We start from the raw sequence: 20,617 nt of genomic DNA, 5'->3' as shown, positions 1-20,617 counted from the left end.
GCCCTGTGCGCCTCCCCGGCAGCCAGGCGGGTCCCGGCCGGGCGGAGGCCGCGGCGGAGCCGGGGGCTCGCGTAGATGTGCAGCCCGGGGCGGGCGCCGCCTGGGCCGGCCCCGGCGGGGGACCTGCCGCCCGAGTGGGAGACGGACGACGAGCGCATGGCTTTTCTCTTCTCGGCTTTCAAGCAGAGCCGCGAGGTGAACAGCACCGAGTGGGACAGCAAGATGGCCTTCTGGGTCGGGCTGGTGCTGGCCCGCGGCCGCCGCCGGGGCGTCGTGCGTACCTGCCTGCGGGAGCTGCAGCACGGCTTCGAGCGGCGCGGCAGCCTCCCGCTGGGCCTCGGCACCGTCCTCCGGGAGCTCCTCAGGTACCGCCGGCGGTGGCGGGGGGGGCCCTGGGCCTGGCAGCCCTCCCGCTGCGGGGGCTGGGGGCAGGCGAGGCGTCGGGGGGGGCCCTGTGAGGGAGGGGAGGCCTGAGGAGGGGTGGCTGCCGAAGGCGGGGGGTGTGAGGGAGCTTTGCGCCACGGATGCGGGATAAGGAGAGCTCCATGTGTGCATGGCAGGGGGGGAGCTCTGGGGGTGCAGGGGGCCGGGGGGGAGGGCCTGGTGCCGGGCTTGGGGAGGTGGCGGCCTGCGCTGGCGGTGGGAGAGCGTTGAGGGGGGTTTGTGGCGGTGCCAGGCCTTGCAGAGGAGAGGGGAACACCGAGGGAATAGGGGGTTACCTTTTGCGGGGGGAATTTGGGAGCCCTGTGCAAGGTAAAGCGTGGACAGGAGCCAGAGGCGCTCACAGGAGGTGTGGGAGGGCAGCGGGGGGCGCGGGGATCCCAAGGGAATACTGTGCTGCGGGAGCTTTGTGTTTAATTTTGTTCCCTGAAATGCTATGGTTGTTGCGACGACCCAGTGGTGCGTGCTGTAGGGCATGTGGGGATGTGGTGTGCTGGTGTTTGCAGCCAGGCGTTTTGTGTTGTGAAATTAGAGCTTGGGGCTGATGCCCTGAAAAGATTCAGGAACAGCAGGAGCTAGCTGAGGCTGTCTGTAAAATCTCTAGATCCGAGAAAAGCTATCTTTTTGCAATTGAATGCACGATTGAAGCGTCACAGGATGGTTGAGGTCAGAAGGCACCTCTGGAGATAATCTAGTCCAAACCCCTGCTGAAGCAGGTTCTCCTAGAGCAGGTTGCACAGAATCACATCCCGGGTGGGGTTTGAGTACCTCCACAGAAGGAGACTGAAGTGTCCACCTGTCTCCTCTAAAAACCGACTCTGTTGATTCCTGTGTGCTGCGCCTCGGCAGTTTCATGTCAGAAAACTGTGAGACTTGTGAAACTGGAAAAATAGTAAACAAAAGACCTGTGGGAGGAGGTGGAGACCCCTGTGCCATTTCAATACCCAGTTGTAATACATCAAATTGTAGCTAGAAGCTGGTCTTAGAAAACGCCTTTAGGACTGTGGATGCACAAAGCCTAGATTATAGTTTCAGTTAATAATTCTTCACGCTGGCGTTCTTGCTTACTGCCAGTGAAAAAGTTCAGACTGACCGTATTCAGTTGTGCGTGCATGTCTTTTCCCTAGACGTGGCAAGCTGCAGAGGGAGTCAGACTTCATGGCCAGTGTAGACAGCAGCTGGATCTCCTGGGGTGTGGGAGTCTTCATTCTGAAGCCCCTGAAGTGGACTCTCTCCAGTGTGCTGGGTGACAGTAAAATCCCTGAGGAAGAGGAAGTTCTGATTTATGTGGAGCTGCTTCAGGTGAGTGTTGTTGAGAGCTTTCTCAAAATTATGCATCTCCAGAAAAACCGTGAGTCATTTAATATGCTAGCAAGGAAGGGTCAGGGTTGAAGACGCCTTCAGTTGTACCCCTTAGGTGTTTAAAAGCCTGCAGAGAGATGGATGGAATAACTCACGGATAAGAAGTAGTATATCTACAGATGTTCCTTGAAACTAACGTCGTGACTTTTCACTGACTTCCAAGAAATGGGAGAGGCAGGCTTGCTTGCTTGCTTGCCTGGGAGGGCAAGTAGTATGCTGTGAAACCGCTGTAAATCTCAGGTTTGAGTTTGTGCAAGTGTAGTATGGAAGAGAAACTCGCAGGCTGAGTGCCATCTGTTGTAGGGAGAAACGGGTGGCGTAGAAGTCACTGTCTTGTCAGTCCAGCGTATCATCGAGCAGCACTTGCATGTGCATTATTAAAGGCTACTTTCACTCCAGGGCGCTTGCTTTCAGCTTGCCTTTTCAGATGTGATTAGAACTGCCCTTGGATCCTGTCAAAGACCCTTTTCTTTGGCATGTTGTTAGTGGTAGGCTTGTGGGTTGCATTGTGAATTCACGTAATTCATTGTTGCTCAGTCTGACTTGGATGGTGCAGTGCTGGCTGTCGGGACCTTGGGGTCCTGTCTGTGATATTCTGTGACTGTTAAAATTAGCACCAAGACCTGCTGCTGTTGCATGCAGGTGGTGTCTAAATGACTGGAACCGGCAGAAGTGCAAGAACCCTTTAGATGTGTTCCTTTATTTGTAGTTACTCTGACATCAGACGGTGTCTCCCCTCTGCAGTGGGCATTCCACAGCCCTTTCAAGAGGGTGTGCGCATGGGGGAGGAGAGAAACTTCTTCAAAAAGCTGCCTGGAAAACCACAAGCCTTGATGGGGAATCGGGGGGTGGGTGGAAAGAGTTGTTTCTGTAGTCTCAAGTGGACCATAATCCTCACCTGAAATGGGGAAAGCTTTTCTTTTTCCCTTGCCTGCGCACACGTGGTGCAAAATGACTTGGTGCACGCAATTACGGTGTGGAGTAAGGAAAAGCTTTTATTGGGTTTAAACTTGGGGCAGAGGGGAGGTGGATTTCAAGAAGTGCAGAGGAAGCCAACTTGCTGCCTGTGTAGTTCCTGTGTTGTTCCATGACGTTTGTACAGGGAACGTGAATAGTGTAGTTTTGGTTCTCCTGGAAAACCGTGCTATTTTTCATTCCATTAACGGTGATATTTTTAAAGCGTTGTAATTGCTTTTGAATGTTAACGTACAACTCATTCTGAAAGTCTGTCTAGACAAAAACAATGCGTCTTTAACTTTTCACCTTCAGCGTGTGGGAGGAAGCAGGTGTGGACTTGGCAGTTGTTGTGAGAGAAGGAAGAGTGCTGTGTAAACTAATAGACAGCTCTGTTCCTTCCCTTCAGGAGAAGGCAGAGGAAGTTTATCGCCTGTATCAGAACTCTGCGCTTTCTTCTCACCCGGTTGTTGCCCTCTCTGAGCTGCGTTCCCTCTGTGCCAATGTTTGTCCAGATGAAAGGACGTTCTACTTGCTGCTTCTCCAGCTGCAAAAGGAAAAGAGGGTCACGATCCTGGAACAGAATGGAGAGAAGGTACAGGGTAAAGGTGACTGCTTTTGGGTGGTATAATCCCTGTCTTGCATTTCGTCTGGCTGGAAAGAATACTTTATTGGCTAAATATAGGTGGTGTTTGTTTGGAAAAGTAAAATCTATGCACTCCAACATTGTGATTTGGTTATAGATGAGATTCAATCCTCCTTCATGCATAACGGGTTCTTTAAACATTTGCAATATTGCCTGAGTAATTTAACAGCTAGAAAATTGGCAGATACTGTCGTTGTCTACCTGCAGGTTGACAGTTTCCAGCTACCCAAATTAAAGTCATTCCACACCACTGGAATCAGCGTTCCACTTTCTGTGGAAAGGTTCTCCTGTCTGTCAGTAACTACGGAGATGCAGGCGCTGTCATCTCTAAGATGGCAGGTTTCCCTGTAGTGTTCTGCACTGTACAGTTCACTACTGAGGTACTCAGAAGTGTGACATTGCCATGCACTGTTCAGAGCACCAGGACAGCTTTAAATCTTTAGGGTGTTCTGTTAAGGCTTTCTGTTTTCATGCTGATGTTACTTGATCCTGTCTAGTTTAATATTAGACTGTATGGTGACTGGTACGTCCTCATGTCTCTATGACAAGGTTAAAACTGGGGGTGTAAAAGCATCTTTTCTTTCCATCAGAGTAGAAAAGTATTTCTACAGCAGGTGTAGGTTCTGGAGACAAGGGGCTTGAGCACATGGTTCTCTTTCTTTAGATCGTGAAGTTTGCCCGAGGTCTTCATGCCAAAGTCTCCCCAATGAATGATGTGGACATTGGAGTCTATCAGTTGATGCAAAGCGAACAGCTGCTGTCACAGAAGGTGGAGTCCCTTTCCCAGGAAGCAGAGAAGTAATTTGGGGAAGGGTGGTGGGAAGAGCGTCTGTGTAATGTAGATCTTTGTATTCCTGTGACATAGTTAGAACGAAGCTGTTCTCTGAAAGCACGAGTTATTCTTTCCTGTTCAGTAAACATAGTAGCCACAGTCATGTGGTAGGGCAGGTTTTCCAGTCTTTGTTTCCTGTCCCTATGAAAACAACGGGCAGCGAATGGATGTCAGAAGTTTTCGCAGAGATTTGGAATGCATTCAAGGACTGCTTCGGAGAAGCAGCAATGGCTTAGGGGTGGTTGTATCAAAAATGCATCGTTACTCGGTCACCTCTGCGGCAGAGCAACGTAGTGAGGATGGTTGCTGATTTGTAAAATAACTACTGCTTGCAAAGGAATAAGCTGCTTTTCCTTCTTGCATCTGTACAGGTGTAAAGAGGATGCCCGGAGTGCTTGCAGAGCTGGGAAAAAGCAATTGGTAAGTATTGTTCTATTTGGAAGGAACTACAAGCTAAGTGTCTTGGAGCTGGTCCCTAACTGCAGATGATGACCAGGGCTAGACGTGGTATTCTTAATCTTGCATGTGTTGAAGTGGTGTTTCTGAGGCCAAAGGTCTCCTTAAGGTGAAAATAAGAATATATTTGTCCAGAGTGAAAAATGGAATTATCTAGCTCTTAAAACCAGCTCTGGGGTGTGTTTTTGTAGCTTGCTGCAGAGGAATTGCTATATTTATTTATTTTATATTTTTTTTTTTTACACTTTCTTGGAGTGCTGCCTGGTTTGTGATCCAAGTCTGTGTAATGTCTCCAGGCCCTGAGATGCTTGAAGTCCAAAAGAAGGACGGAAAGGCGCATTGAAGAGCTTCATTCCAAGCTGGATGCCGTGCAGGGGATCTTGGATCGTATATATGCCTCCCAGACTGACCAGATGGTAGCGTGTTAATTTTGTCCATCTCGCTTTAGCCTCACTCTTCTCATCTGTGCTGCTTTACCTGCTTGTCAGAGCTCTTGCCTGTGGGGTGCGAGCTGGCTGGTAGGACTTTATTCTCTGCTCTAGGAAACAGAATTGTTTTTGTTATTGTTGGGATATCGCTCTGAATAAACCTGCTTTTGTGGTTCGGTTTTCTGCTTGGATGTTAATGTTTCTCTGAGGGTCCTGCTTGGAAAACGGGTCTTCAGAGAAGCTTACGCTGCCTGTTGTTTGTTCTTAGCACTGTGCATCTCAAGGTTTTTTTAATTTTATTTTTTGTTTAAAGGTATTTAACGCCTATCAAGCTGGTGTGGGAGCTCTGAAACTGTCTATGAAGGATGTTACTGTGGAGAAGGCGGAGAACCTGGTGGATCAGATACAAGAGGTACTGAAATAAGAGCACATCTACATGAACAAGCAAGTGGTGTGTAGATGTACACAGCAAGCTTGCCCAGCTGTTAAGGCTGAGGCTTCTGGCGCTGTTTGGTTTCTGTTCCATATGTCACCAGAGCAAACAGACATGATCTTTTTAGATCAGCAAGGAGAGGTCTTCAGATGACTGGCTGCATGTGGTTTTATGTATTTGCATTTATTGCTGGCTAGTAATCACAACTTATGTTAAACGTGTGTATTTCACACGTTCTTTTGGTTAGCAATGTTGTGCAAGCACGCAACTTTCCTAGGAAATGTTGAGCAAGGTCTGTTCATACCTTTAGAAGCTGGAATGCAACTACGTGCATAAAAACAGGCTCTTAAAACTGCCAAACCCGTGATCTTCTGTAATTCGGTAAGGGAAAGGAGAGGAATTTATTTTGAATGAATTGAAATGAAGAGAGCAATCTGTCTGCATAAGCTGGTGTAAAAAACAGAAAAGGATTACTTTTTTAGCAGCTTCAGCCCGGTGTACTTAAACAGTGACTTCAACTAGTGAGAAGCTATCTGTAAAATTTCATAGCGGAGATGTATTGGTCTTCAGCTTCCTTATTTTAGTAGCCTAAGCCACCGTATAAGCTCGTTACTTAGAGGAAAAAGCTAAAATTAGCAGGGTTATTTTTTTCCACTATGAAATTCTGTTTCGGGTTAGATCCTCAAACATGCTACTTGGTCTTGTAGCACTTTTGATAAATCTTCCATGTTACTGCTTCCACTAGTGAAAAAGCTGTCATGTTGGGAGTCTCTTTTGCAGTAGTACCTGCTGTCTTTAAGTCAACTTCTGATTTTTTTTTTTGGTTGGTTTGTGTTTTTTATTTTTTGTTATTTCTACTTTTGACACAGGTGGCTACAGTAAGACATAAGATTAATTTATATTCTATATCAAACGCTGTGTATTTTTCCTCAGCTTTGTGATACTCAAGATGAAGTAGCCCAGACTCTGGCTGGAGTGGGGGTCAATGGTCTAGGTATGTTTGGGGGTTTTCATCCTTCTCTTTTTTTTTTTTTTGCCACTTCTGGCCCTTTGTGCTGCTATCCCTTCCCTGCTCCCTCCCCACACGTGTCTAGCCCTCCTTCCTGGGAGGATAAGCACTTACTGAAATACCAAGGCTGTTGCTGCTGGTGCCTTGAGAGGGAATGAGGACTGACAAGGGTGGGTTTCTTTGACAGTGGGTTGCAGGGGAATCAGCATTTGTGCATCTCCAAATCCTTGTAGCCTCTTAAGTGTTGGTGGGTTTCAGTTCAGAGTTGTGCAGTGTTGATTTAAATCTGTTTTTAGAATGGCTGCCACTTTGTTTTTTAAGTGATGATCTTTTTCCTCTGACCTGTGTGTTGCTGCAGCTTGTTTGTCTCTGCTGAAATGTTTTCTTGCCCTTAGATGCCTCAGCACAAGCACTTCTAAAGGAGTAGCTTCTTCCTGAGATCAGGGCTGAATTTTCACTGTTAGAAGCAGCACAGGGAGTTCCTTATTGTTATGAGTAATGATGGATGGGAGTAATAATACCTCGCTTAAACTGGGATCTCATTCTGTGCTGCAAAGACGCTACTTAACTCGGCTGGGAACTGAATGTTTTCTTTAATCAGCAGAGACGGACGCTGAGGAACTTGAGAAGGAGCTGGACAGTCTCCTCCAGGACTCGACTAAGGAGCCTGTAGATCTGCCTCCTGTTCCCCAGAAGGTGCTGGATCTACCTATTTCTGATGCTGAGCTTGAAGCTGAATTGGAAAAGCTCTCTGTTTCTGATGGAGGTATGGATGTCAGCAAGTAGCGTTAGCTGGCTGCTATTACGGTCTATGACAGCCTTGTAAAATGAGGGGTGTCTAGCAGAACTCAAGTCTGAACTGGAATCTTTCCCAATTCCAGTTACACAGTTGAAAGCAAGCTCTCCTGGTATCCCTGCCAGGTGCTCAGTAGCATTGTCTGTCACTACCAGACTCTGTCTTGAGAGAACTTCCCTCTGTGCTAGAAATCCTGCCTGGGCTTTCTGCCATGGTGTATAGGAAAGTTGAAGGCCCTATGAGGGAGCTAGTGTGTGGACTAATTATTTTTTGTTGTCGTTGAACCAAGCCTGTACAAAGCCAGCCAGTGTTTTTTATCTGTTCTGTGAACGGTGATAAAGTAGACCATCAGTTTCATGCCTGTTGCTGCCAAGCACACAGCATCTTCTCTGTTCTATGCTTACTAAGTCTTGTGTGTTATGGGTGTGATGTCTGCTTAAACTAGTACTAAACTAGTCTTGATTTAGTAACAGTGAGTGACCAGAGCTTATGGGCTTGAACTGCATGCTGAGCTTCCCCTAGACCTGTCGGGGACAGGGGTAGATTTCATCAACAGATTCCTGAAAGGGAAATTAAACAATGTCAGGGGACTGTCCATACATCTTTCTTCCTATTTGGGCAGCTGATACTGTCAGGTTTCACAGCAGGAGAACACTCGGTGTCCCCTCTCAAACCTGAAGCGTGGGTTTCTGAGAGAGTTCGATTGAATATTGAAGCACTGAGGTGCTCTGAAGTTGTATTTGTTAGTTACGGACGTGGTTGAACTAGTCCCTCTTACTGATGAAAACTGATCTCTCTCTGTTGCAATTTTCTTTTAGATTTGGCACAAAAGACTCCCTCTGCTTCCTCTGAACCCAAAACAGCTCTGGGACTGAATCTCTAAAGACCCAACAGAATCCTGTTGCTGCAGTTTGAGAAGTTGTCTTAAAGTCCCTTAACTAATGACTAGAACTTCTGGCGAGAGGGGTAACACTCCCCTGTTCTTCATGGATATCACTTTGCTCAGCAACAGGATCTCCTGCCGTGACAATCCACTCTGGAACTGGCCCCCAGCTGGTGTTTGTCATCTGTGCCAACATCTGCACTGGTCTCAATTTGACTTGTGATCCCAAGTCACTCTGCGACATCCAGTCTTCCCTTCTGGGAATGCAATTCACTATTCTGCCCAGTGAGGATGAACTCTTCTGTGTCCATAACAGTGCTCGTTTTGGTTTGGGCTTTTTTCCTTTGCTGTGGCTGATGTTGAGTATCTGAATTGCAGCAGTATTGCAGTTGCTCAACATTTGGCTGTTTGTGTGGTTGTTTAAAACACTTGGCACCTAACTTATGTCAAGGACGATACTTATCTGCAAGAAGCTTAAACACCTGTTGGTAGTTCTATCCCTCCCTGTCTGTATTTTGCACGGTCGTGGACAACTAGACACTGTAACTGTTAAATTGTAGGAGATTTTGTTGTTGCTCTAGGGGGCAGCAATTGCAAGCACAAGACAAAAATAATTCCTCTTTCTGTAAAGACTCTAAGGCCTTAAAAGGGAGACCTGCAAAAGATTTTAAATGAAGGAGTTTCTTACACTGCCTGTTGTGACAGAGGCTTGTGGTCGCTATAATACAATTTTCTGCTTGCTCTTACTTGAAGCCTGAGCTGTTCGCTATTTTTCTATCTTCCCTGTTTGCAGAACTTCTTCGGGAGCTGCAGGGTGATTTGCTTTGAGCTCCCCTATTGTGCGATTTGAGGTGGGAGGAGAAGGGATGCATCGTTTTCCCTTTCCGAGAGGACAGTTTCATATAACAGCCCGGACGTTCCCTTCAGTCCTGATGTTGCAATTCCACAAGATTATGGGTTATTAGAAAGCCCCAAAACAAAACCCTGTAAATGTTTCTAATGAAAAAAAGAAAAACTGAGCACAGCAACTGAAGGTGTGTTTTAGAGGCTGTCTTCACCCATCAGAAGTGAAATCGTCATCTTTTGCAGGTCACTTTTTTATTATGGGTATGCACATGGAAGAGCAGAAAGCCCGATACTGAACGTGAATAAATTTAATTCTTTCAGGAGGGGAATGTGCTGTTAACTGGGCTTTCTGCACACAGAGCCTGTGCGTGGCAGGGGAGTGACTGGCTACGTGGTGGTGTGTAACCGGTCCTCCCCTCCCTGACTTGGAATGTATTCCTGTCACCATTTCTGCGCTGCCTCTTGTACCAAGCTCCATTGCTCGAGCTATGTGGGTGGCAGCTTGGGTGAATTCTAAACTAGGGCTGGAGCTCCCGTGTCCTGTTCATTATTGAAGACCCAGCTTTTAGCCCCAGAGGAAGAAGTTACAGGTGTCACCAGGGTGTTGTGTTGGCTCTGGCTTCGTTGTCGCTTTGTTCCAGAGCGCAGGCTCCTGCCAGAGAAGGTGTGCTGTCGCCAGCTAGCAGTTTACCCAGGCTGCACACGGAATTGTGTGAAATGACTTGAAGCTCTGTATTCCTTTCCTTTGTAAGTAAACGGGAGAAAAACCACTGTCTTCTCTGCCTACGTGTAATAAAGGGGAGGGGAGGAACCAGAGTCCCTTGTGGTGCCTCTTTTTCTTTCCCTGTGCCACAGATCGCTGCCATATTCGTGCTGTTCCAGCCGTGCTTCTGCATCTATAAAGCTTGTCTGCTGAAAGTAAATGGGCGGATTCCTGGGCTGCTTTGTCGAAAACCAAACCGAGTATCTGCTGTACCAGACTTTGATTTCCCCGAGTCTTCACTCTCTGTTTAAAAAAACCCCGACAGTGATGTTTAACCTTTTAAAGTTGTCTTTTACCAAGTAGCCTGTGCCGGGTTTTGGGTTGTACAGCCTTGATTTTCTGAGTAGCGTTTTGGAAAGGCTTGTTGCTTTTTCTTTCCTTCAGCTTGTCTTATCTTTCCGCTTCTTTTTTTTTTTTGTCGTTGTGCCTCTCACAAACATGCAGTTTCAAGGCTGGCACAGAACACCGTCCATTGCCTCACCCACCTTGCTGTGGAGGAAACTGCTGCGCTGGGAAGTCAGTTCTAACTGACCCCTTGGTTTTGTACTGAACAATACGTAAGCCTTTTTCGGGGACAGTTTTTATCCAGCTCCTTTTTCTGATTGTAATTAAGCAGCACAGCCGAGGAGACTGGTGCTGGTTTTTTCCTCTGAAGACAATGACTCTAAATGAGTAACCTGGCGTATAAACTGCTCAAAACAAATTACTCCTACTTCCCTCTGATACTAAGATGCCTGAAGTAAGCTTTGAATTTGCAGGCAGTCAAGCCTGTTTCCTTTGGCAAGAGGTTTGATCTGAACTGGCGTGCTGAGCCCTGGAGAGCTACTGTGGGGTTTTTGTGGTTTTTTGTTTTTTTGTGGTGTGTTTTGTTTTTTTTTTTTTTTTTTTTGCAGGGCTCAGGTTTTGCTTACAGCCAGTATCACCGGATTTTTTTAAAATTCATCTGACAACCCCTTGCCTTCTCCCCTGCTATCAGAACTTGTACCTTCTCTAGAAGTAAGGTGCAAAGTGATTCCTGTAGGAATACACGCTCTCCTGTAGTTCTGTAACGCGTCGGACTGAGACAGCCGTTCTGGAAGAGACATGGAAGAGTTAAACCCAAGCAGCTGCTGCTTTATTTGAAGTGGCTTGTAATTTTCTTCCTTTGATGCAGAGTGAGGAATGTAATCAGGATGGCTGAATAGAGAATTTTAAGTATATTTTGGTGAGACAGCAGGGAAGGGAAATAGAGGGCAGTTTCTTGCTGGGTGAGGAAATTAAATATAAAAACCTAGAGCTGAATTGCCACTAAACTGGTATCTTATCATATTTGAGTGCTGTTTAAAATAGTACTTAACTCGATTCTCAGAAAAAATAGCAGCTGCTTATGTGAGGAAACAGCAACTGTTTAGTAATGTAATGCAATAGAACGGTTTTCTCAGTCGAGAAGATTGCATCTAGCAGGCAGGAGGCGTTAATCTGTGAACATGAGTAACTGCCAGTATTTCGTTTGAGTAATTGCGTTTTGTTTGCCGATGACAGCGGGGTTAACAGTCCTTTCTTCACTAGGTGAATGCCGAGATGCACAGAAATCGGATCATACGTTGGATCCCTTCCCATCCTGTCTTCCCCCCCCGCCCCCGCCAACCCAGCTTTGAATGTTTGCTTCAGTGTAAGTTGTGTGCAAGGGCGAGATCCTTTCTTAAGACGTTTTTCAGCTCCTAAGGAGGAGGCAGGCTTCCTTTTATCTCGAGGAATGATTTCCTGGAACGCGTCCTGGCTTCGCGTGTGCGACCTAAGCGTGCCGTGAGCTCCTGTTCCAAGCCCCTGCCATGATTTTAATGCTGTATGACAGATCACCTGCCGTCGCCGCTCTCTTTGAGAGCAGTGAGAGCATCATCCTCTTTGCGTTTTGCAACTTAAGATCTTAAAAATCTTCGTGCTGGGTCTAGGGAACGTGAGAAAAATGCCTGTTAGGGCACAGAGGACGATGCATCTGCAGGCGTCCTTGCATGGTTTAGTGCACTGCCAGGGTCCTGGGGTGTCTGGGCAGTCGGGTGGCCCTTCTTTTCTTCTGGTGATGTTCTGGTCAGGAGGAAGGGAGCTGGCTTAATGCAGAAGACCCCAGGGAGGGTGCAGAGCCATGAGCTGGCTCTTGGTGCCATCCAGCTGCTCTGCCTGGCGTAGGCACTTGGCAGGAGCAGGCTGCCGGCGGTGGAACTAATGAGGCTTAATTAAACAAAGCCTTTAGAAGTAAATGCTGTGACATGCTGGCAACAAGTTTCTTTAACCGATCACAAAGCAAGTGTGCTGTTTACTTTAGGAGTCAGCTTCTCGGTGCTGTATCTCTGAGAGAATAATTGTGCTCACGTTTGAAAGTTGCTCTTGGGCAGTTCCTGCTCTAGCTGGGTTGGTGCAAAGCCTGGGTCGCAGGGTCAGGTTAATTAAATCTCGGTGTAGCTGAGCTGGTTCTGTATAGATTGGCTGCTGCTTTCTTCAGAAGTGGTATATGTGACAGGCAAAGGCACAAGTGGCCACGATGCACTACAGCAGCTACAGGTGTAATGAGTGAGTTAATGCTGAGCTGCCTGGTCGTTTTCTCAGTTTGACTTGGAAAGTGTTTGCTGCTCTTTCCCACCTCAGCCAGTTTACCAGCGAGGCGTTTCTCAAAAGCAGGTCCCCGTTTAAGCAGCTGTTACAGAGCCAGCTCTTGAGGAAACTTTGCTTCCTAAAGGATTTTTCTGACATGTCTTCATCAAAGGAGCCTTTTTGCTTACAGAGTGGCTTTAGTTACAAAGTGATGGACTCCAAGGCTAAACTGTAGTAGATCAGACCTGGTTCCTAATACTGTGGTGTTTTCCCCACGATGTAAGAGGGGGGAGTCTTGGGGTGAGAGTCAGTCTGGAGTGAGAGCCCCTGGCTGTGCCCCCACCTTCGGCACGGCAGGCTGGGGCTGTCCGGCTCTGCTCGGCCCCCGTGCGAGGGGGGAGAGCTGTTCTGAGCTTTTGGAGGCACGGTTGGTAAGGGTTGCGAGGAGACCTCTTTGGAGGTGACGGCTGTTTGCTGACAGGGCTGGGTGCTGTGCTGGAACACACAAAAAAATCTTGATTTTTCCCGTTAACGTTTTTAGCTGCTAGTCGATCGCTGAGGTGATAGCTAATGTGGAATTAGCTAGGAGTTAAAGAACAGTGAATTTGAAAGAGAAGCTACCTTAGACTGCTTCGCTAAAAGTACCTTTATTCAGGATAAAAACTTGTCAAAGTGGTGTTCGGTATCCTCTTTGGTTCTACATGTAACCTCTACTGAAAGCCTGAAAACTGTGCTTTGTCTGGCAATGTCAGAAAGCAAAAACTTCAAGATTTGTGCAAGCTTTTCATTTTTGTGTGTATGTTACCTTTTTTTCTTTCTCTTTTTTTTTTTCTTTTTTTGTTTTTTTTCTCCCTGTGGACACAAAGGAATTTTGCAGTGGAAAGTAAATGCCGTTTTTGCAGCACTTGCAGCTGGGCGGCTCAGGACAGGGGGGAGGAACTGGTTTAGGGTCATATGTTTGAGCCGTGACTCGGTGCCTGTGCGGTGAATTGAAGTGTCTTTTATTCAGAGATCAAGCACGCTAAATTTCCTTGCTGATCTGCATTGAAGACCCTGAAATCCCACTCGAATGGTTGTTGTTTCACCCTTCCCATCCTATCGCCTAATTCCCAAGCGACTTACCCTGTCAGCCGCAGTCTCCCAGTGCCACGTTCTTCTTGGCTGACAGAGGATGGTGGGGGACCTGGTGTGTGGGCAGAGACAGACCTCACCTGTGTGAAATCCAGAGGCAATTAGCAAGAGGGAAGAGCAGAGAGCAGAGCAGCCTGTTTTATGAGCAGAGAGGGTCCGTCTGCAAGAGCAGAGAGAGAGCTCGGCTTCCCTCTTGCATCTGGCAGCAAGTCGCAGCCTGGCCGCTGCAGAAGGGATTGACTGGGATTCCGTAGCGGGCGCAGATCAACAAGGGATGAAGAGCTGCCGAGAGAGGAGAGAGAGGAAGGCTTGCAGCAAAGCCTTCCCAGCTCGCTCGAGTGCCGGAGGTGAGTGCCAGCTCTTCCATGAGCAGCAGGCTGCGGAGAAAGAAAAGTGGGGTGGGAGGCGAGAGGGGAAGAACCGAAACGCCACGCTGTCAGGAGGAGACTTGGAAAGGGACGAGAGCTTCGAGCAGTTTTCCTTGTGCTGGGTCGCCTGGCTGGGTATGAGAGCTGGGAGGACTGCAGCTGGTGCTTCCGAGGTGTCAGCGGAGCCGTGAAAAGGGGGTTTGGACGCTGGTGGGGTCTTGGAACAGCCGTGAAACCTCTCGAGGGACTGGAACAAAGGGCAACCCATGGATGGTTTTTACTCCTCCGCAGAAGGAGGTGGGCAGGGTGGGATCAACGACACCAGCAGTAGGAAGAACTGGGCAGAGGAAGGCAACTCAGAGTTGTCCTTCCGTGTGGTGACAGCTGCCTTACTTTTCCTTCTCATCCTCTCCACGCTCCTGGGCAACACCCTGGTGTGTGTGGCTGTGGTCAAGTTCAGACACTTGCGCTCTAAGGTCACCAATTTCTTCGTTATCTCCTTGGCAGTGTCCGACCTCTTTGTGGCTTTACTGGTGATGCCCTGGAAGGCTGCCACCGAGGTGGTGGGCTTCTGGCCCTTTGGGGCTTTCTGTGATGTTTGGGTGGCTTTTGATATCATGTGCTCCACAGCTTCCATCCTCAACTTGTGCATCATCAGCGTGGACCGTTACTGGGCCATTTCCAATCCCTTCCGCTATCAGAGGCAGATGACACAGCACGTGGCTTTTGTCATGATCGGAGTGGCTTGGCTACTGTCCCTCTTGATTTCTTTCATCCCTGTGCAGCTGAAGTGGCACAAGGATCGTGAGCGACTTAGCCTGCAGGAGCCAGGTTTGAACGTCACCAGGGAGGAGGAGAACTGTGATTCCAGCCTCAACAGGACTTACGCCATCTCGTCGTCTCTCATTAGCTTCTACATCCCTGTTGCCATCATGATTGTGACGTACACTCGCATCTTCCGCATCGCTCGGCGGCAGATCCGCAGGATCTCCTCCCTGGAGAGGGCGGTGGAACATGCCCAAAATTGCCCCAGCAACGACTGCCCTCACGAGGCCTCCCTGAAGAACTCCTTCAAGAAGGAGACCAAGGTCCTCAAGACCCTTTCCATCATCATGGGCATCTTTGTCTTCTGCTGGCTGCCCTTCTTTGTGCTCAACTGCATGGTGCCCTTCTGTAGTGCTGACCTCCGTGAGCCAGGAGAGCTACCTTGTGTCAGCGAGGCGGTCTTCAACACCTTCGTCTGGTTCGGGTGGGCCAACTCTTCTCTCAACCCGATCATCTACGCCTTCAATGCAGATTTCCGGAGAGCTTTTGCAACCATCTTGGGCTGTGGCTGCCTTTGCCCCGGCAATGCAGTGGAGACAGTGAACTTCAGCAACGAGCTGGTCTCCTACCACCATGACACCACCTATCAGAAGGAAGTGGTGACCCTCAGCTGCCCCCAGCTCCTTCCCCATGCTGTTCTGCCGATGGAAAACAACGAGGTGTCCTTTGACCGTGTTTCTCAGGTCTCCAAGCCCACTCGCAACACCTGCCCTGTGGATGCCTTGCCTGCCGCCGTGCACCAGGAGTGTGAAACGACCGTCTCGCTGGAGAAGATCACACCTTTCACCAGCAATGAGTTCGATTGAGGCAGGGTTGGGAAAAGGGTGGTGGGTTGGTCCCGAGGAGAGATGGAGGCTGCCACAATATTGCCCGTTTCCGGAGGAGTTTGAGGGTGATGTGGATATTGCACGCTCTGTCTGGGCAGGAGTTTGTATGCAATAGCCAGAGTGATTTTCCACGTGGCTGAAGGGGTTCAGATCCGTGGGTTTGTAACATTCTGTTTCAGACTCAGCCCTGGCGGGCAGTTGAGATCTGTGTCGCTGCTCTCTCTAGTTGACCCATGGGAAAACGCTTTTCACAAAAGATGACAGTGGAAGGGCTGGAATTCCACGTTCCTTGTGACTTCAGCTGGGAAAGCAGAGAGTTACGTGGTCTGCGGAGCCTCTCCATAGTCAGCGAAGCAGAAGCGCGGCTGTGCTGGGGGAGAGAGAGGCTGCTTTTGCCGCTGCCTGTGTCTAACAGGCCACCAACCCGCGCCTGCTAAATGGACACAAGCCAAATGCAACTGCTTGCTTGGTGATAACTGCTGCTGGCGTAACGAGATAATCCTGCCCTGTGCTCAGCGGGATGGTGCTGTGCTGGGTAGCAGCCTTTAGCTAGGGAAACCCGCTAGGAAGGAGGTAGTGGCCTTGCTGGGAGAACTCGTAGGCTCACCTCTGTCTCTTTTGTTGCTCAGGCAAATGATCCTGCAGGTCTGAACAGGTAAGCAGCCACCTTCCCTGGAGCCCGAGGCTGTGCTTGGTAGCAGCTTGTCTGGAGCGTGTTGGATTCCGGGAAGGACTCGCACGCTGAAGGTCTGCTCCGGCCCCTGGAGCCAGAGCCAGCCTCTCTCAGCCGGGACGGGCGCAGCTGAGGGCTGAGCTGAGCAAGGTGAGCTGTGCTTTAGCCCCAGGATGCCGGGCCGTTTGCTTGGAGCCTTCCGGAACGAGGGCGCCTGAGCAACGAGAGCAGAGGAGAAAAATCAGATGTTAAAGTAAGAACGTTGTTGTCTTGGTTTCTGCGCCTCTGCCACATCTTCCATCAGTCAGGTCCTCCTTTCCCTCAACTCTTTCTTCCCCCTTTCACTTTGTTCTCCCTCTGATTCCCTTCCTCCCCCGTTTCATTAAGGATCCTCCCCTTGCTGTCTCATTTCAATAATAACGGCTGCTTTGGCAGTGCTCTTTGCTCACCTGTACTCTTTAATTAGCCTCTCCCGTGTGTATGGGAGCTTGTGTCTGGTTAGCTGGGGGGAGAAACGGCAAGTGCAGGGCCCCCAGCGTCTCCCTGCCAGCTCCGACACGGCCCCCAGCGTCTCCCTGCCAGCTCCGACACGGTTGACTTAAGAAAGGCGTTTTGATCGGTGCCTGGTTAAACACCGCAGCAGCAGCGAGCGGCACATCCACGTCGTCTTGAATCCGAGACATCTTTAGCTCTCTGGCACGGCAGAAAAGCCTCCTCCCCTCCCCAGCAAACGTTAACAAAGAGAAAAATCAGAAGGTGATAATTGCAGAGTAATGGTAATTATTAAATAGAGCCAAATTATAGTCGAGTTCCAGCATCAGCAGTGTGGGAGGGGAGCAGAGCTCGCCATATCTCAAAGGTTGATGCTCGCTTAGAAAAATCGAAGCGCTGATAAGACTCAACCTCATGTAGAACCATCTCCGCGTGTGGCAGCGGTGGCTGGCTGGCAGGACCGAGACAGTCCTGGGGTTTTTCAGCTCTGGGAGGTCGGCACAGCCTAACTTAGGGAAGGAGTTGTTGTTCTGACACAGGGACAATGCACTGGCGCGTTTCTAGGAGGCCCAACGTGACTGATTTCATTCAAACGTTGCTGCAGTATATACGTATACGTAAAATAATTTCCCACAGTCGAAGCAGGATGTTGTAGAGCAGGTGGCACGGTTGTGCTTTACTTGAGGACTCCTGGCTTGGTGGTGAGAGGGAGTCAAGAGTACCCAGCTCTTCTCAAAGCAGCACTGTCCTGCCCCCCTGTTTTTGAAGAGTTTACTGATACTTGTGGCAAAATTTCGGGGCTCAATCCCCGAGACCGGAGAGAAACGAGTAGCTCCGTGTATCGCTGTGATTATGATGAGTTGCAGGGTGAACCCGCAGAAGAAAGACGGCGGAGAGGGTGATGTGATCCATTTTTTTTTTTTTTTTTTTTTTTTTTTTTTGGTCCACTTATTGTCTGCATTTAACTTGTGTTGGGGACCATGGCACGGTGGGGGCTCTCACGGTGCAGTATCCCAGCTCCCTCCGGTTGGGCATCCCACCTGCCTGGCCGGTCTCGTGGGTGGCCGATACCTTCCTGGCATTGACATCAGAAGAGACGAGGTGGTGACAATGAGCTAAACCAAAAACTTCCAGGTTCCAGCACCGGCCTTGGCACATTACAGATATTCCTGTGGTCAGTCTGGTCTGGGAAAGGGACACCGGTTCCAAACTGGTGGAGCTCAAGCTTGCTTTGGCAAAAATACACCTTGTTTATCTGCTTTTAGAACAGTTGTTGTTTTTTTGTTTTTTTTTTTTTTTTTTTTTTTTTTTCCTTTCTCCCCATCCTAAGTTCATACAGCATACTGCTACATCCCTGCTGGTATTTCAGGGATGAGTGAAATTAATGTAAAATTAACGTGAGTCAGGACCAGTGTGTGTTTGCTGTTCCTGCCCTGTAATCCCAGGTGAGCCAGTTCATTTTCTGGAGCTCTGGTTTTGCTGTAGGTGAACAGGGAGCAGCAGCATCTGTTCACGCTGCAGCCAGGTTGTAAAAATAAGTGGTTTTTTTTTTTTTTTTTTTTTTTTTGGGGGGGGCTGTCAGCACTGAGCAGCCTAGGTAAGAATAAAAGGAGTAAAAAGGAGTAAAAAGGAGCTCAAATCCAATTCGATGTGAGCTGGATTGTGGAGTGAGGTTACAAACTGGCATCTTTAACGCTCTGGGTGTCCCTTTGCTGCTGTGGAGGTACCGGGGGTCCAACTTTATCTCATTGGGGGCTTGGCTACATGAAGAGAGAAATCATTAACTAGGAAGAAGTATCCAGGACCCACCAGGTATAAGTCCAGCATCCCAAACCACTCACTAAGCCTGGATGCACAGGGACTAGGGGGAAAAGAGCATTAAAGTCTCGATTTAATGGAAATTGGAGGCTGCTGGTGAGAGAGAAGGAGCAGCAGCTGGCAGCCGGTCCTGAGAGCTCAGGGCTGTGCTGTGACCTGGAGGTGAGCTGTTTGGGGGGGGCCGGGACTTGGCTCCCAACCTGAGGAAGCGTGTGTTTGGGGAGGGAGGACCCAAATGGCACCTCTGTCCCCAGCACGGGGGGCTGAGCTGCCATGGACCCGTCTCACTGCTTCACCGGCACTGCTGTGCTTCGCCCGCTCCCGTAGCTCCCCCTCTGCTCCCCAACCCTGTGTAGACAAAAATCCCGTTTGCCCGAGCCCTGTCGGTCTCCCAGCTCCCTCCGCAGGCTCTGGGCTCCTTGGAGCTCTGCAGGATTCTTCCTCTTTTCCTCTCCCCACCGCGTAGTTCCCGCCGTGATGACGAACGCCAAGCACCCCAGATATTTAGTGCCGTTACCAGACACAGCAGGCTCCCCCAAACTGCTGCTGGGGTCTGCCGTGGAGAGCAAGGTCTGCGCTTCATCCCTGCTCACAGCGAAAGGCCAGCAGTGCTGGAAGGGGGGCCCTGTGCCTCCCAGGGCTGCGGGGTGCAGGTGTGGGTCGGTGGCATCGCGTGCCCTGATCCTGGATTGCAGCAGAAGTAGCTCCTGCTCTGCTGGTCCTGCCTTCAAGACTGGTTATCTCAGCCTGGCTCTAGCCAAAAAGGGGAGCAGGGCTTTTGTGCCTCGAGCCTCGGCTGGAATCTGTGCCTCCCTGCTCGTATCCATGGGGGCTGGGAAAAGGATGCTGCGGGGCTGGGAAAAGGATGCTGCGGGGCTGGGAAAAGGATGCTGCCTTACTCTGTGCAATCACAAAAATCGATGCACGCTTTAATCGCTGACCTGGGGAAGGCAGGAAAACTCTGGAAATTGGCCTGGGGCAGGCAGGAAAACTCCGGGAATTAACCGTGTGCGGGCAGCTGGCGCAGCTGCTGCAGCAGGTGGATGCGGAGTGGTGCCCGCTGCTCCTGCCCCAGCTGGGCTGCCAGAGGGCAGCTGGGGGGGTGGCGTGGGGCAGGGGGCGGCTGTTGCCCTAGAAGGGATTTTGTTTCAGGTTTAGGAGGAATGGATTTAGCAGAGCAAGGGGGGGAACGGGGGGGGGAGTGGGATCTTGCCTGAGTTTTGCTTCCAAATTGGAAACATCAGCTGCTCCTCTGGCGGGAGGAGGCCAGGGCTGGTCTGCAGGGAAAGCAGCTCCGGGCAGGGGTCGGGACTGGCTGAGGGTCTCCAGATGCTCGGAGGAGGCTGGCAGAAGCTCTTGCGAAATGACAGCCTTGATTTTCTTAATCTATATGGTAATTTTAAGCAATCAGGCAGCTGAAGGGAGAGAGGCAGCAGAAGTTAACCCTGCTGCGGAGGATTTTTCTGCCAGCAAGGCCAGCACTGGCGAGGCCAGCGTCCCTCCCAGCATCAATCCTGGTACTGGTGAGGCCAGCACCTCTCCCGGCACCGGCGAGGCCAGCATCCCTTCCCAGCATCTCTCCCAGAACCGGTGAGGCCAGCATCCCTCCCGGCACCTCTCCCGGCACCGGCGAGGCCAGCGTCCCTCCCAGCACCTCTCCCAGCACCGGTGAGGCCAGCATCCCTCCCAGCATCAATCCTGGTACTGGTGAGGCCAGCACCTCTCCCAGCACCGGCGAGGCCAGCATCCCTTCCCAGCATCTCTCCCAGAACCGGCGAGGCCAGCGTCCCTCCCAGCACCTCTCCCGGCACCGGCGAGGCCAGCGTCCCTCCCAGCACCTCTCCCGGCACCGGTGAGGCCAGCATCCCTTCCCAGCATCTCTCCCAGCACCGGCGAGGCCAGCATCCCTTCCCAGCATCTCTCCCAGAACCGGCGAGGCCAGCGTCCCTCCCAGCACCTCTCCCGGCACCGGTGAGGCCAGCATCCCTTCCCAGCATCTCTCCCGGCACCGGTGAGGCCAGCATCCCTTCCCAGCATCTCTCCCGGCACCGGTGAGGCCAGCATCC

The 20,617-nt window shown here is 50.1% G+C and overlaps 2 protein-coding genes across 3 annotated transcripts; both read left to right on the top strand.

The window, feature by feature from the left end:
* CHMP7 (charged multivesicular body protein 7) lies at window positions 1–9,899 on the top strand. Of its 2 annotated transcripts, none has more exons than XM_040618034.1 (10): window positions 1–365; window positions 1,569–1,743; window positions 3,167–3,352; window positions 4,068–4,201; window positions 4,607–4,655; window positions 4,988–5,107; window positions 5,433–5,531; window positions 6,486–6,546; window positions 7,163–7,327; window positions 8,176–9,899. In XM_040618034.1, exons 1-10 carry the CDS (start codon window positions 76–78, stop codon window positions 8,238–8,240), a joined length of 1,344 nt encoding a protein of 447 aa, XP_040473968.1. In that variant the 5' UTR covers window positions 1–75; the 3' UTR covers window positions 8,241–9,899. The 2 variants fall into 2 exon arrangements, with proteins under 2 accessions (XP_040473968.1, XP_040473969.1); XM_040618035.1 differs by having other exon boundaries at window positions 2–365; window positions 7,166–7,327.
* A 103-nt stretch (window positions 9,900–10,002) lies between these two features.
* On the top strand, window positions 10,003–19,728 carry LOC121099281 (D(1) dopamine receptor-like). The gene has a single exon (XM_040618033.1). It carries the CDS (start codon window positions 14,183–14,185, stop codon window positions 15,545–15,547), a length of 1,365 nt encoding a protein of 454 aa, XP_040473967.1. The 5' UTR covers window positions 10,003–14,182; the 3' UTR covers window positions 15,548–19,728.
* The last annotated feature ends 889 nt before the right edge of the window (window positions 19,729–20,617 follow it).

The sequence above is a fragment of the Falco naumanni genome, chromosome 19, assembly GCF_017639655.2.
Source record: "Falco naumanni isolate bFalNau1 chromosome 19, bFalNau1.pat, whole genome shotgun sequence".
NCBI lineage: Eukaryota > Metazoa > Chordata > Aves > Falconiformes > Falconidae > Falco > Falco naumanni.
The sequence above is the reverse complement of the archived record's forward strand: the minus strand, read 5'-3'. Positions and strand labels throughout refer to the sequence as shown.

Coding starts and splice junctions, on each gene's coding strand:
- CHMP7 (XM_040618034.1), top strand. CDS start 76: ATGTGCAGCCCGGGGCGGGCGCCGCCTGGGCCGGCCCCGGCGGGGGAC. Junction 4,202..4,606: donor CTTTCCCAGGAAGCAGAGAA/GTAATTTGGGGA, acceptor GCATCTGTACAG/GTGTAAAGAGGATGCCCGGA. Junction 4,656..4,987: donor GAGCTGGGAAAAAGCAATTG/GTAAGTATTGTT, acceptor TAATGTCTCCAG/GCCCTGAGATGCTTGAAGTC.
- LOC121099281 (XM_040618033.1), top strand. CDS start 14,183: ATGGATGGTTTTTACTCCTCCGCAGAAGGAGGTGGGCAGGGTGGGATC.